Genomic DNA, 16,603 nt, shown 5'->3' with positions numbered 1-16,603 from the left:
CGCGCTCGAAGATATTGATCTTAATTGCTAGTTTGTGTAATATTAGTAGCATATAAGGGTAAAATTGGAAAAAAAAGATGGTGTCTTCCTTGGCAGTTTTTATAAGGTGCTCAGCCTTAATATAATAGTATAGATTAAAATATATAATTAAATGTGTATATATATATATATCATATATATGTGCTAAATTACACATTGGTAATTTTATTAAGAGAGAAATCCTAATAAAAACTAATTATTATATTTTAAAAAAAAACTCTTATGAAATGATATGACATGTCGATTTTGTGAAATAGATGTCACGTCCTGATATTGCGCTTAGTCGACATCGTCATTATTTAACAATCACATACTTGATAAAAAAACAAGCATCGTAGTATAGTATAAAACATAACCATTTTATTGCATAAATACTATAAAAATTGAATCGTCTTTACAATAATAACTCCGAAAATGATGAAAATATGCGGAAACATTTATAAATTAAAATAAAAACTCATAAGAACATATTCTTAATTAAAAAAATTTATGAGTCCACTATCAGCCCCAAAACTGATGTTCGATTCTTCTTTCTCTATTTCTTCTTCTGATTTATCTAGGAAGGTATAGTAAGGGGTGAGTGATATGATCATCACTCAGTAAGCGGAGGATGTTCGATCAAAACATAACAAAATGCTTAAAAATTCGAAACACATGTCATGCATAACATGACTCATACCATATGTATACCATTGATCAGGCACTTGAGATTCTTCTATGTTATATGGTTTACTAATATCAGTGGGCGATGCTATATAGCAGTTACATCTCCTCCACATAAGGGTCATATCGTATTTGGGATTCTCTCTCATATCAAGTTGAATCCTCACTATGCCAACAAATACATCATACGACAATCATAACCAGAAAGGGTAGAAAAAGAATTTGCACTCAATCGAATTTTCAAAAATGAAAATGCATATAACCGAGATTAAATCTTTAAAACAAGGTCACTTACCTTAGACCTGAAAGAAAACATGAAGAATTCGAAAATCATAGAAGAATCATGCAACCTGACACTTCGAAAACGCAGCAGCACATCGACCGGAAAAATCAGTCGTCTTGAAAATTTCTTTGTGCCTTATTGGATCTTTGGATCGAGTTTAAACTTTTACAGTACGTTCAGAAGTACGGCAAATAAATTATGAATCGTGGAGATCGGGTTTGGAAGTTTTTTTATCCTGTTTATAGATGAAAAATCATATGTATGTTGTTCTCGTCTAGAATATGAGTAGTTTTCTTGCGAAGGCTATAAGCAAATAACTAACTGTTGAATTTAACCGAATTTTCGATATGTTATTCGAAACATATGGAAGCATATTCTGAACGGTGGAGGTCGGATTCTGACCATCCGAGCGAGAGGATCCGAATTTCTGAACTTGGACAAAATTTTGATGACTCGTCTCGATTTTTTTGGGAGGAAATTTAAAAAATTGTAGAGGAAACTCAACTTCAATGTAAACTCTGAATAGGATCTTCTCCTATTTATAGAGGGGTGGCTGCTATAATGATCATGCATTATCCTCACGTTTGAACTTTTGAATAAAACTTTAAATATAGGATAATTATCATTCTTTATCATTGATACTGGATGATTTCGAAATCTATATATCAATTTCTTGGATATATTTTCCAAATATTTTTCTGTCCAAGCTTGCAAAATTTCGAATTTTGTGTCTAATTTCCAATATTCAGTAGATCTTTTATTTTCCAATACTATTAAATCTTCGCTCTTAAATCCCAAAAATGTCTTTAAGTAATTTCGAACTTAATGGTAATTTTTCTCAAAATATGACTTTTGATTTTTTTCTAAAATCTGGTAGGAAAATTTTTAAATTTTCTATGCCTGCATTTTTTTTACCGTGTAGATTTTTCACTATCTCTACTATTTCCAAAATCCTACATTAAATACTCCAAGATTTCAAAATTTAGGGATTATATTATCATCTTGTTTGATCTTTATCCAGGTATATCAATATCATCTCAAATCTTATATCTCTATCTGGTATAATCTTTTCAACTTTGAATTTATATATCAAAATTTATCTGTTTATATCCAAAAAAATTTCTTAGATCATGATCTATTTATTTGTCTCAAGTTCAAAATATATACACAATATTATCTTAAATTTTGAGTTTCAAAAATATTGTACACGATATAATTATCCACACAACTTTAGATAAACTTGCAAATTCTATATCTTAAATAAAATAATGATGCAATGCTTGAAGTAAATATCACAATTGTTGATTTAGTAACATGATATTACTAAATAATTAACGATTTTTAAAGAAAGAAATATGACATATCTTGGTCATGCGAAGTCCAAATGATTTTAAATTTAGATAAAACGTAGAAAACCTAAAGATATAAAAGTTCTATTATTTGAGTTTTGAAAAATTTGATCGTTTGACTGATCTAAATAGATATAATTAAAATGTTAAATATTATATATTATTAATATATATTAAAAAGAGATAAAGTTAAAACTACGTGAAAGAAAGAATAAATCATTTTTTTCTACATAGAGAAAGTAGCGAGGTGAGAAGAAAAGAAATAAGGTTTTCGGATTTTCTTTTTGATCTTGTAACTTATCGGTTATCCAATTAACAAACCGACTTCAATTTTGAAATCGTTGATACGAGATATTCGATTTGAGGTATAAATTTTATATTTTTGGTGATGTTTGAAATTCGTCGATTTCTAAAATAAATCCGATAAATTTTTAAATTATACAGAATCGAACTTTGTTGAATATGTATGATTTTAACGAAGTAGAGAAGATTATAATGAATGTTATATAATTAGGGATTTTAATCGCTGGATTGAAATCGGAGAGTTGTTTTTCAGTTGTTAGTAATTCTGATTATATATTTGGAGTCTACAAAATATAGACTAAATGTTGATATAAAGTTTTCGTAGTTTAAAGGATGTTGTAAAATAGCTTGTTATTTGAAGATAATTTATTATGGTATATTTGATGGTAGTATTGTGAATTACATACACTAGAATATTAAATTGTTGAACGATAAAAATTTATAGTCGAGTTTTATATTTTTTGAATTAATTGTTGTAGGGCTATTTGATTATATATTGAGGCTGTTATGATTGTGTTGAACAACGACAATGATCTGATGATTGTTATTAAATTATTTAGATTACATCACAAGCCTCAAGATCAAAGAAGCAGACAGATTTTATATATATATACTCGATTATCAGGTACGTGTAACGTACGAGCATATGTTATTATTGTTTAATATTGATAAATACTATTGTGTTGAATGATGATAAATCACTGGAATTGAATGATTTGATATTATATTTGTTGTTGTTTATTATTGTTGTTGTTGTTGGCTATCATTGTTGGGAGACGTCTCGTTGATGTTGTTCGATCGACGATATTGATGTTGCCAGAGTAGGGGTGCGACATATCGTGGATGTTGCTGGATCAATGATATTGTTTTCGTAGTAGGGGTGCGACGTATCGTGGATGTTGTTGGATCGAGGATATTGTCGTCGCCGGAGTAGGGGTGCCACGTATTGTTGATGTTGTTATTGCAGTTGTATGGGTGTGATGTCATTGATATCGTCGGTGGTGTGATTGTCCAAAAACATCAAAGGAAGTATTTCTGTTATGATTTCAATTATATTTTATGTTGTAGTTAATATAACCGTAATGTATTACGATGATATTTGTTGTATATGCTCACTATGTGGGGGCTGTTTCTGTTGGACAAGTTGCAGAACTATGCCGTGAGACATGATAGAGATGAAAGTCTAGGTGTGTTGTCTAGTCAAACAGTCTTGTAGTTGATATTAGCTAGAGACATTATAGTTTATTGTCTTATTTGAGTTGTGTGTATGTATTTATTATACCGTGTCTGCTACACTGATGTAGATAGTGTGATGACTGCACTACTTTGTCGTAAATGCATTATAATATTACGTCGTTGAAAAGAAATTTTTTATGCATATAAAGTCACATGTATAATTACGTAACGAGATTTGGGGCACCACAAATGAGATAGATATCCAAATATTGAATAATCCTAGCACACTTAAATTGCAAAAATATTATCACGATTACAAAATCTTGGGGTTTACATCACTGTAATGCCCCAGATTCAACGATAATCTCCACTGTACTAAGACGCGTATTTCTAGCATGCTTATGTCCTTACTCACACGCTATCCATCATAATTGCCTAAAGTCAAGCACGCTTAACCTTGAAATTCTTATGTGATGTGCTACCGAAAAGAAGATGCACTTTCTTGGTATGAGTAATACATATCAAATCTTTTAAGCACTCCTCAACTGCACAGTCTCATACCTGAACAGTTTCAGAATCTCTCTCTTTCCGGTGTAAGATCGGTTCATTCATATTCCCTCTGCCTATAAGCTTGCCAAGAGCCGCTTATTGTCCGTACAACCTCATGGTACCGACGATCACCCCCACCCTCTTCGACCCTGGGCCTCACAATAGATATATAATTTGATCTAAGTCATGAAAAATATTATTTTTCATTATATATATATATATATCGGGTCAATCCGTCTCACAGATATACGTACATTTGTGAAATTGTCTAACAAAAAACCTATCATGATGAACCAAAATTTTTGTTTAAATTCGGCTAAACTATCTAGTTATCATAAAAAAAATTAATTTTTAAATAATAAGAGGTAATAAACAAATAGTCGTCATCTCAATCAATTTAACGTGACAGTATTTAGTGTTCGATGATTCAATTAGTCAAGGCTTAGTCAAGCTCGTATATTTAAACACAAGAACAATTATGAGACGATATCTCGGGATAATTTTATGATACAAATATCTAATTCGATCAACTTATGAAAAAAATTATTTTTTTATGTTAAAAATATTAATTTTTGTTGTATATATGAACCGATCTACCCGTCTCAAATATATATTGGTGAAATTATATCATAATAAATCTTATTCTCTTTATAAAATGACAAATATTCATCTTCCAAAAAGCATTTCTAACTTTATAAAAATCTATATCGCATTTCCACCATTATAAAAACATCAAATACTATATAGACTAGCAGTAATGCAAATACGTTTTATGAGTATGATACATAAATGTAAAGACAAAAACATGGAATAGAAAATCAGTATTGTTGGGGAAGTTAAGTTTAAAACGAGTTGAAAATATTATAATAATGTCATTATCTATATTTTATCTATCTATCTATAAGTAAAATGGGGATATTTAATTTCACTAATTAAATGACCAAATGATTTTTCTAAGAGGTTCTGCATTATTAGATAATTATATAGAAGTTGTAACTCGAGAGATTATTGTCTGATTTTTTGAAATGTTTTTATTGAAAAAAACAATTTTCGATTGTTTTGATAAATGTGGAAATATGTTTTTGTTTATATTTTCAATAGAAGTAGAAGCAAGTTCAAAAGTATGCAGTTTTTACTTGGTAGATTTTTTTTTTTTTAAAAATAATGTTTATCGTAACTAAAAATAATTGTTTTTTTTGTCTTACATGATTTATTTTTGTGTATTCCTTAAAAATATAATATACTTGTGGGATGCTTTATTATGTTTTATCTGAGACGGTCTCACATATCGTATTTTGTGAGACATATATCTTATTTGGGTCATCTATGAAAACATCTTACTTTTTATGCTAAAAGTATCGATAGGGTTGACTCATCTCACAGATAAAGATTCGTGAGACCGTCTCACAAAAAACATACTCTTACAAAAATGATTCTCATAAAAAAATAGCCTAAAAATCATTTATTTATCAAATATTAATAAATCAGTGTTCAATTCTGATTTATAACATTTCAATTTTGTTTTCAAAAACTGTTGAATCTTGATTTTTCAAATTATTTTTAATTTATAAATTTAATCATTTAAAAAAACATATTTTTTCTTTTGCAAAAACTTCTTAAAAAAGAATTTAAAACAAATTTTTTGTGATTAAATTTTAAAACAAAATTTGTAACTAAACATTATTCTTCTTATTTGTTTTAAAAATAAGAGTTCATTATCTTCCCAACAAAAAGACGCTTAAAGCTATTGATATGACAATCTCGCAATGAAACAGGTAACCCTTACACGTGGCCGTATGTGCTTCATAGTTACCGTCACAGCCCTGTCACACAATCAACCAGCCCCTTCACTGCAATATGATAAATCCGCCATAGAAATGCGCGAAGAAAGAAACAAATACAGATAGATGGGGAAGAGATAAATTCTGAAGCTTAATTGCGATTATGTTATGAATCGGGGAATTGTTTCGATTCCCGAATAATTACTCCATTTAATCCTAATATAGATAATTTTCGGTGATTCTGCATGAGAAAAGTGGTGTTAGAGGGATCGGAGACAGAGTAGAGGAAGGATTTTTCTTTGTTTGTGGCGAAACATGTCTGCCATAGTGTGCGGGAAGAGATCGAATTTCTTCGAGGAGTCTCCTTCGTCGCCACCAGTCGCCAAGAGAATCCGTTGTTCTTCATCTCCTTCCCGGAATTTCTCTCCGCCGAGGCCCGTCGCTTTCAACTACTTAGTCTCTGATTACTCTTCACCGATCGATCTTCTCTTTACTCTCTTTCCTGATATGGAAAAACAGGTATTTTTTTTTCCAATTTTTAATTTATTTACCTATTGATTCTGAATGTCTTATTCCTGATTTTTTTTATATTTTCGGCCTTTGGAATTCTTATATGTTATTTCTAGTTTTTGATTGCATTAGATGATAGATTCACATAGAACACTTTTTTTTTGGTTAATTGAAGTAATAATAAATTTGATAATTGATATTTATCAGCAGTGTTGATTGGTTCTCCGAGACCATGAGTTCGAAATGTATACCATTTTGGTTCACTGTAATGATTCCCGTGCCTTTCTATGAATTCTGCATATGTCCAATTGGGCTTCATCATGTTAAAGAAACCAAGGGGAGAATCTTGATCCTATTTTGCTATTATCCCAGAAATATAAGGAAGACTAAGATGATTGAGAAAATTTGAGGAAGAAGATAGAAGTTCAGTTCAGCAAAGAGTGAACAGCTTCTATCATTACATATATTTACCAGCTCTCTCATGAAATACTTTAAGCAAAGGTGCAGAATGTGAAGTGAATAACTAATGACTCGAATTACGCGATGAATGCATCGGTTATCTTCAGTGTCATGTTCATATTACTTTAAAACTCGCGCTTTCTGATTACTCCATTCTCCTTCTTGGATCTTACTTAGATCTCCCTTTGCATAGTTATGTTTGTCTTCCACAGCAACTGTACCTGTTTTTAAGGATCATAGATTGCTTATTCTTAGACTGTCCCCAGAACTACAATATTGGTTATTTTGTCATAGAATCATATCCTATGAAAACCTGTGCGTAGTTTATAAAAAAAATTTCCATTTTTTGTCACTTACAATATTTGCTTACTACTTTCTTACATCTTAGGACCATCCGAATGTCTTAATTGTGCATCTAGATTTGTTTGGCGTGGGTATGAGGCTTGTATTTATTTTATAAAGGGCCATGCTCTGATAAAAGGTCATAGGATGATCTTTCATCAGGTTTGTTTTCAGTATTAAAGCTGTGATTTTAGAAAGCTTTTTAGAGGTAGCTTGATTGATTGCTTCTTAAACATCATAAAAGATGTTTCTAAGTGTTTGTTAAATATTATACGTTTTAAATAAGCTGCTAAGAAATAATAACTTATGAGATCTTTTGTTAAACATTATCATATTTTAAATAAGCTGCTAAGAGCTTTCAAGATCTTTTGAAAAATTCAGATAATGCAACTTATGTCATTATCTTATGAAACATGTGTATGGAAAAGTCTTATTCTACCTGACACTACAATTTTAAAATCATCTTATAATCTCATATTACTTATTTTATACAGATGTTTTCAAAATTTAATTTTAAATAAGATGGAAGAACTTTTACGTTGTTAAAAGTAGTTTATAAACTTTAAAATGTTATGGATGTTTAAGATAAGTTTAGATCAATGGGCTCTCAATTAGGTACTCTTTCCCAAAATAGAGGGAGTTTTGAGGGGAGTTCAAATTACTAAAATTGCCTTTTGGTATAAATATTTTTTTCTTCGAGGTCAGACTGCACTAAAAGTTCTAGCATTGTGTTTGGTTCCGACCTTGGAAACCAACATTCCCCTCCCCAATGAAACAAACAGTATCATCTCATTTTCACTCCTTTTTCAAAACATGTTTCCATACATCCCAATATAATTATTGCTTTTAATTCAAATTTTCAATCTTTCTAAAAAATTCATTTTTTTTGTATAAGATTCTAGCTTAACAAACTTTTTAAAATTTAAAAAATCTCATTTCTAATAATTGTTAGCACAGATATGGTTAAGCACAGATATGGTTACACGTATACTCTAGTAATTCTCACCATATAAAATCTTAAATATGACCCTAAGCCAAACATTTTCCCGTGTAAAGCAACTCAAAACCTCCCTTTTCCATCCCATAAAACCATTCCCCAAAATTATTCTCTAAAACATTTCCTTAAACCCAGAAAAAATAATCCAAACGCTGCCAAAATGTTTCGCAGTACTCACCTTATTAATCCATGGACCATTATTGTTTCTTCAACTGCTGCACCATTGGAACAAGAATCTCCAGTGCTAATTAACTGTCTGTGCCATAAAATTGCTATGTTAGGAATCAATTTTAGCTTTTTTGTTTTTGAATTTCACTATGCTTTTTTGTGACATACCAAAGTATGGTATTTGTTTTTAGTTCTATATGAAACGGGTGTAAGCTCACTATTTTTTTACGTGGACTTTGCCTCATATATCTTAATTGGAACTTCTATAGATGGATCTGTTGAGCATTTGTTATCCTTCACCTTTTTTTCCGGTGGTGTTGGATTAATAAATCAATTATGAATGCTTTTGATTCACAGTTTCTGGAGAGAGTCCTTGAAGAATCCGGTGATGATCTGGATTCTGCTATCAAAAGATTAAATGAGCTTCATTTGAGCACGACGACGATCGCATCTGATGTTACCCAGAACATTAATGCGCAATTTTCGTTTCAAGGTTTTTCTATCTTGTGGCGTCCTTATTGAAAATCACTACTTATGGTGCTTCATTAAATGATATATGCTTATTTCTTCAGTTGCTGTTTTTTAGGTATGAATCAATTAATTTTTTGCATATTATCATCCATGATAAATCATCGTGATAAAAACTTATTAAAAATATTGTGGTCCCCTACCTGTTATTAGATTTGGTGGCCATTATTGAATTCTCCAGTCTGACGCAGTCCACTGTTTCAATATTCACACAGCCTTTTGTTTTCGTAATTGATTTTTTGTGCAAATACTACTTTTCAGTTTAGAGGATTCCTCTTTTCAAAAAACGGCTTCACAGATGGCGCTTTCAAGCTTGTTATTTTCTGTATTTATAACCATCTACCACCTTGGGGATACTTATCATTTATGTTTAGTCCTCGTTAGTTGCATCAGCTCCTGCAATCGAAAAATAATTTCATCCATCATCTAATTTTATGTGATGTAAATTAGTGGGAAAACAAGCTCTCTCCCCTGCTGTAATTCCGCATGAGTGACATACTTCTGTTATCTTGTTTTCGGTGTCATATATATGGTGCTTACACACCATGGATCAAAGTCTGGTGTAATAGGTAATGAATGACTCTTCAGTAACTATTGTTTTTAGAAAGTGGAGGCAGAAATGAGCGAATTGTTTACCACAGGAAGAAAGCACACTAGGTTTTTGTTGATTGCTTATAATTTTTTAGTTTACATATCATAGGTTAGTTCAATTTAATCTTTAGAGCGATGTATTCTCTTTAACTAAATTTGAGAGAAGAAAATGTGGTGCCAAGGGTTAGAGTACCCCATCAATATTTTTAGGGGCACATGTTCTATCATCTGATCTAGATAGTGTACTCACCTTGGCTTTCTCCTCTATATCCATCATTCTTTCACCACCAACAAAAATTAAGGTATGTAGTAAATTCCATTCGGTAAACCTTCCATGATTCTATTTACATTCATTTTCTTTTCTTTTTCTATTTGCAAATGTTTCCCCTCTAACCTTTTTTCTTCTTCCTCCGTGCTTGCGGTATAGCATGAGAAGCCACAACATGGCATGCCACTCCTCGTGCAACCACTTTGAGCAACAGCTTTAGTTGGGGTATCTTTTGAGTTGTTGGGTGCTGATATGGGTTAATTTAGGATTAGCTGTAACCAAAGTTCCATTTTTTTTTGAGTGAATGAACTTTGTTGTGAAACAGGTTGCAGTAATAAGTACGTGGATGTAAACCTCACTTCTGTCATTATCTTCCTTTTCAAGATCGAATAGTATAATGAAAAAGTCAGTGTTGCACAAAAAATTAGGGTGTTTACGACCTTTTGTTTCAAGGGAGGTGGATGTAATAATTGTTGGAGAGGAGGTTAGGCAAAGCAAATGAAGATGGAGGTATTTGTCATTTAATTCTCACCAGATCAAACTAACTAGAGAATAAATTTGACATAACATAATCTTGTGGGAGTAGTTGGTTCAAGTCGCCATATTTCCTGTCAAGTTCAACAATGTTGAAAGAAAATCTAGACTTGGCAAAGCAATAAATAGATGGATTCATGATGTGAGGATGTCTCACTAGTGATATGAAGACCTTTGTGTATTGTGTTCCGCAAATTTATGAACTTTGAAATTGCACCATTCTTCCCCGGTGGTGCATTTTGCCTGCGGCCATATGAGGCATAAATTCTCAATAATTAGCTGTTGGGTAAAGCTAAAAGTTCTACAAAAAAATTCTTTAGGTAAAATCTTGTACATTGATTTTCAATTACTATTTCTCCTAAACACTTCAGTCATCAAAATATCGTATGAAGCAGAAATTTTTTAGGAAATTTATGAATTTTGAATGCTGACTGACTCTATGTTCAAAGCTCTCAGGAAACCAAATTCAGAAAGAATCGTGATCATAAATTGCTTTTGAACCTGTACGTGATTTCTGATTGGATCTGCTCTTAGGTTCCGTTGTTTCTTACTGGACTTTCAAGCTGCTCATAAGGGTATTCAAGCTTGTGTTAATTTCGAAAGAAATATGGTAATCTGAAGGTCTATCTTCTTATAGGACTCTCTGCTGGGCATCGTATAGAAGGCTGACAGACCCCCTTGTCTCCTAAAGTTCGGGTGGTTGCCTTACCCCTGTAAGGGATCTTTAAAAAGGTGTAGCTACTGTGAAGTTGATGCATCACCCTGGAATGCTCAATTCTCCAGGAGTTGGTGGTCATAGCTGGGTCCCCTCTTCCAACCAAAGAGCACTTGACTACCTGTTCTCTATGACCTAGAGTTCTTTGTGTACGCAACAAAATAGCTCTACTTCGTGTCAGTTCTGTATGGTGCAATAATTGTCCTTGCTTGGTAGAGCGATCGAACCGTGGTGCTTGTGTTGCTGTGCGGTTTAAAAGATTTGAGTTGCACCATTACCACCAGCTATAGCTTTTGATGAAGCGGAGCCATCTCTGTTTCGATCCTTTCTTGTGTCACCTCCAATTTCAGCCTAAGTTTGTACTTCTTTCCATCTCACTGAGTTTATTCCACAGCCTTGTCTCGTCTTGACACATATTGCAAAATATCTTACCATTCTTAAAATGAATTTCAATAATTTCTGGAGATATTAATGGATATGCTGAAATCTCCTACCCTAAAGATCATTGCTGAGTGCTGAAATGTATTAAACAAAAAAAAGTATTGAAGAAATCTTTTGAAGCTGAAATGATTGTACTTTTTTTTCTATACAGTTACTCTTGCCATCTTCATACAGAACATAGATTCTGAGTTTTCACATAACAGTTCACGACATAGTTTAAATGTCTTCGTGTGGTTTAGTCTTTCAATGGGACTGCAAAACGTGAGGGTGATTACTTAATTTAGATACATGGTCAGATGAGCAAAGTTGTTGCTAACATGGGAAACATGCATTGAATGTGCTTTAAATCCATGTTTGATCTAGTTCAGCAGATTTTTTTGTAGTTGACTTTAACTCCCAGCCCTTCATCTAGTCGTGTTTTTATTGTCAGTTTGTTTAAACTTTTAAATTTAAATTTTTTGGTGGTTGTGCGACGTCCTGAATTATTGAGATCCCTTCATGTTTTTATTCATAAAATGTGGTGCTTTTCCTTTTACATTTACTTAAGCTGCGGATTGCTTGCCAGAAGTTATGGCCCACATAATATATTTTTTGGAAATTTGGAGATTCGATATTTATTGTATTTTGGTTTTATTATATTTTGTTCTTTAACATAAGATAAAGTGCCAAATAATGTGGAGACTACTTCAAGGGAAGAACTACCTGCTGGAAGCAATCACTCCATGGATGGTACAGAGTGGGTTGAGCTCTTGGTTAGAGAAGTCGCAGGAGCTTCAAATGTAGAGGATGCTAAAGAACGTGTGTCACGTGCCCTCGAGTCCTTGGAGAAGTCTATTTGTGCAAATGCAACTGCAGAAGCTGCCCAAAGCTTCCAGAAGGTAAATTCCTTAATTTATTACTTAAAAACATACTGTACGGAGTCCACAACGCCGATAATTTATTTAGCAAAGGATCATCAGTGTCCCATGTAATTTCTTTTTTTTTTCCTTTTCTCATTTGATGGTATCAGTCTTCTCTAATTCCCCCCCACGTGCGTGATTTGAAATTATGTATTCTTGCTTTTAATTCATAAATCTGCTAATAATGCTCTATAGGAGAACATTGTTCTAAAGCAACAGCTGGAAGCATTCATACAGGAAAATACTATTTTGAAGCGAGCAGTGTCAATCCAACATGAGCGCCAAAAAGAATTCGAGGAAATGGGCCGGGAGTTGCATCACCTGAAACAGGTAGTGTCGCAGTACCAGGAGCAGCTGAGGACTCTTGAGGTCAGATTATTGGGCTAAACCTGTGAAATTGTGTGTTAATTGATTAGGGTGTCGAGGTTTTTGGCTTATGTCCTTACTCAAGTCAGACTGCATGGAAACTAACGGAAGAACGCACATGACATTAAATTATGCCTTAGCTACAGATTTTGAGACATGGGCATGGATATATAAGCGTTATATTCCCAAGTTGTCTTAGTACCCCTTCTCCATCCATCGTCTCTCTCCAGCTATCCATGCCATCTAAGTTTCTGCTTCCTGCCTATGCGGACCTCATCAGTCGATATTTTTTGCATTTTCCCAATAATCATGCTTAAAAATTTTTTTTATGTGAAGTAGTTTTTGACAAAGGAAACTTGTAATATCTGATTCATTTCGTAGAAATTGACTTTGTTTACTTGAAAAGGTCAAGTGAGGGGTTGCTATTTTGACAATATTTCCAATTCCATGTAATCAAAAGCTCTGAGTCGTCTTCTTTCTACATAGTGCTAGACAAAATAGTTGGATCTCAGTCAAGACATGTGATACCTTGTTATGTTCATCAGGTCAACAACTATGCCCTTGCAATGCACCTCAAACAAGCGCAACAAAGCAACTCGATATCTGGACGTTTCCACCCCGATGTGTTTTAGCGAACGAGGAGCCGGGGTTCGGTTGTTTCCGGGTTTAAAAAATAACCTCATGATTTTATCAAGACGAGCACTTTTGCTCGGTTGTAGTGACTAGTTTGTGTAAGGCCTTGTTATTTGCTGTGTACTTCTGTCTATCAAAACTTCTTAAACTTGCAACATTTCATCCCTATTTCAATTGAATTTGATTATTACTTGGAGCCTTTTGCTTGATTATTATTATTATTATTATTATTATTATTATTATTATTGTGAGATTGAGTTTATTTTAAAAGGTATTTATGAAATTATATTTTGAGGAAACGGTTTTTACCGTGAGGATAAAATCATAAACGATTTTGTGTAGCAAATATTATTAATTTATATTTTAAATTGATATTAACGAGAATTAATTATTATTGTGTGAATGACTTGTTCCTGTTTAATCTAGATGGTTTACTCAAATTCCAAGAATTATTAAAATCATATAATTTGTATTCATATTTATCGATTTATCATCTTTATTCAATGCATTGTCATTTTATCTTAATATATATCTTTTCAAGAATAAAAATCAATCTATGTATTAAAACAAATCAAGAAAAATAATTAACCTTAGGCTTATAATACTTCAAAGTTATTTAAAAGGTTATATTTATATTCGAGGTGCACGTCGAATTAATCGATCGAATCGAATTAATTCGGAAATTCGGTGCAATCATTTCAGAAATTCGGTTTTGAATCTCAAAATATTTGTTAAATTGATTCAGTATCGGTTTGGTCATTTTCGAAAAATTGGTTCATTGATTTAATCGATATATTTTTAAATAATATTAATTTTTGTACGGATTTAAATATTATTTATAATATACCTAATAATTTTATAATATGTTATGTTTATATTTTTGTTATTTTATGACGGTGTAACAATGTGATGGTTATACAATTTTGTTGATCAGAAATCCTCGCATGTATATGTGACTTGATATATTATATGGCGTTGCAATGCATAAGTTACTTTCTTGTTTTTTTTTTATATACAAAAAAAAACGATTAATTTAATTTGCGTTCGAATTAATCGATTTTTAATGGTTCTTTTAAAAAGAATTCGATTGATTCAATTTTAAAAAATTCGGTTCATTTTCGAATTAATAATTTATTGTAAAACAAGTTGATAGTAACGTTATACTTATTCGTACCTACCCAAGACTTTATAGTTGATTTTTTACTAGAACATATGGTTCGATAAAAATAAATTAAAATAAAGAAATGGGAAAAATGAGTGTTGCAACTATAGCCGATTATTAATAATAGTGTTACGTGGCACACATATTTTTGTGTACAAAATATATGTTATTTAATTATGATATCATACTTATATATTAATGATTATCTAGGATTTATTGAAATAGTTTGAATTTTTAAATAAATTAGAAATAAATCTGAAAAAAATCGATAAAAAATAAAGAAATGTACAAAAATTATTAATAAACTCGCACCAATAAAGTTAGCTAACAAATATTATGAAGTATAAAACCATAAATAAACATTGATATTATGTTGACACACCAAAATTAGTTAGTACGAAGTCTTCAGTTTAATAATATATATATATATATATATATATATATTATATATATATATATATATTATTATTATTATTATTATTATTATTATAACAATACAAAAACTATACAAAAAACACCGTAAGATAGTAAATTTAAACAAGGTAAAAAAACTCTATTGGATCAAGAAATCGAAACAAGCCTTTCAGTCCCATTTCTCATCATTCTTTTGAACTCATCAAAATCAACCATTCCATCTCCATCTAAATCCACCTTCCTAATCATTTCTTTGCAATCATCCAAATTCTTTCCTTGTGCAAGCCCCAAAGAACATAAGACCAAACCCAGCTCTTCAACTGTTATCAACCCATCTTTGTTCCCATCAAACACATCAAAAGCCTCCTTCAAACTCTCATCTTTCAAACAACCCTCCTTCCTTCCCGAGATCGACTCGAAAAGCTCGCCAAACTCGTCTAAATCTATCAAACCGTCCTCATTTGAATCAAAGTTCTCCACCATATCATCGACATCTTTCTCTTCTGCTGAGATCCCAATATTCTTGAGTGATTCTCTAAGCTCTTTCTTGGTTATGTACCCATCTTTGTTCTTATCAAATGTCCCGAAAACACTTCTGAGCTCACTCTTGGTATCCATGGCTTGGCTTGTTTTCTTGACTTGCTCTGTTTGGGAAAGATCAGTTTCTCCATGGAGGCCTAGAATATATCTGAACCATATATTAGCAGTTTTCTTGGTAGAAAATGTATAAATAAGGCCAAATATGAAGAGAAGAGAGGGTAACAATATAGCAATCATTTTGTGCAAAAAAAGACCTGAAACAACATCTAGGAAACAATGGCTTATTGGTTTTGAGAATATAATTTGGAGAATCAAACTCGGAAATACTTTTGGTATTATACGTACATTTATGGTGTTTTTACTTTTAGGATTCCGTTTTGATATGCTTTTCTTGACCCACAAATCGCCCGCCATCAACTGTTGAATAAATTACATATGATATATAATTTAACACGAGGCATAGTGAAGATCGTATATAAATAATATATATATATATATATATATATATATATATATATATATATATATAATATTTTGACTAATATATATATGGTCATCTAGAATTTTTACATACAAACATATATGAGTTTTGATACGTCCCAGTTTTTTTTTTTCAAAGCGTGGAAAACCTAGACCCAGAATTAGTTGGATTAGTTATCATAAGAATAATAAAGAAATATGTCCAATTGTTTTACTCCTTAACATCTTAGAATATTTCACAAAACCCCTATCACTTAGTTTTCGACTTTTTGGAAATATCTTAGCCGATGAATTAGAAGATTTATCATCTCTAGGAGATTAAATCCCGAGTTATTGTGAAGTAAAAAAACCGACGAGATTATATCTATTTCCTACGTTTTCAATACCAAAGATTATGGTACCAGCGTGAATGT

The 16,603-nt window shown here is 31.8% G+C and overlaps 2 protein-coding genes across 2 annotated transcripts; one reads left to right on the top strand and one right to left on the bottom strand.

Moving 5' to 3' along the window:
- Nucleotides 1-6,157: 6,157 nt before the first annotated feature.
- Nucleotides 6,158-13,790, top strand: LOC140817735 (uncharacterized). Its single transcript, XM_073177485.1, has 5 exons — nucleotides 6,158-6,662; nucleotides 8,977-9,112; nucleotides 12,354-12,574; nucleotides 12,791-12,964; nucleotides 13,507-13,790. Exons 1-5 carry the CDS (start codon nucleotides 6,459-6,461, stop codon nucleotides 13,591-13,593), a joined length of 822 nt encoding a protein of 273 aa, XP_073033586.1. The 5' UTR covers nucleotides 6,158-6,458; the 3' UTR covers nucleotides 13,594-13,790.
- A 1,462-nt stretch (nucleotides 13,791-15,252) lies between these two features.
- Nucleotides 15,253-16,071, bottom strand: LOC140818247 (calmodulin-like protein 3). Its single transcript, XM_073178150.1, has one exon. The coding sequence runs from the start codon at nucleotides 15,945-15,947 to the stop codon at nucleotides 15,318-15,320; it is 630 nt and encodes a 209-aa protein (XP_073034251.1). The 5' UTR covers nucleotides 15,948-16,071; the 3' UTR covers nucleotides 15,253-15,317.
- Nucleotides 16,072-16,603: the final 532 nt, after the last annotated feature.

Source organism: Primulina eburnea, chromosome 17 (genome assembly GCF_022965805.1).
Source record: "Primulina eburnea isolate SZY01 chromosome 17, ASM2296580v1, whole genome shotgun sequence".
NCBI classification, from domain to species: Eukaryota; Viridiplantae; Streptophyta; class Magnoliopsida; order Lamiales; family Gesneriaceae; genus Primulina; species Primulina eburnea.
This window is presented reverse-complemented; position numbering and strand designations above follow the sequence as displayed.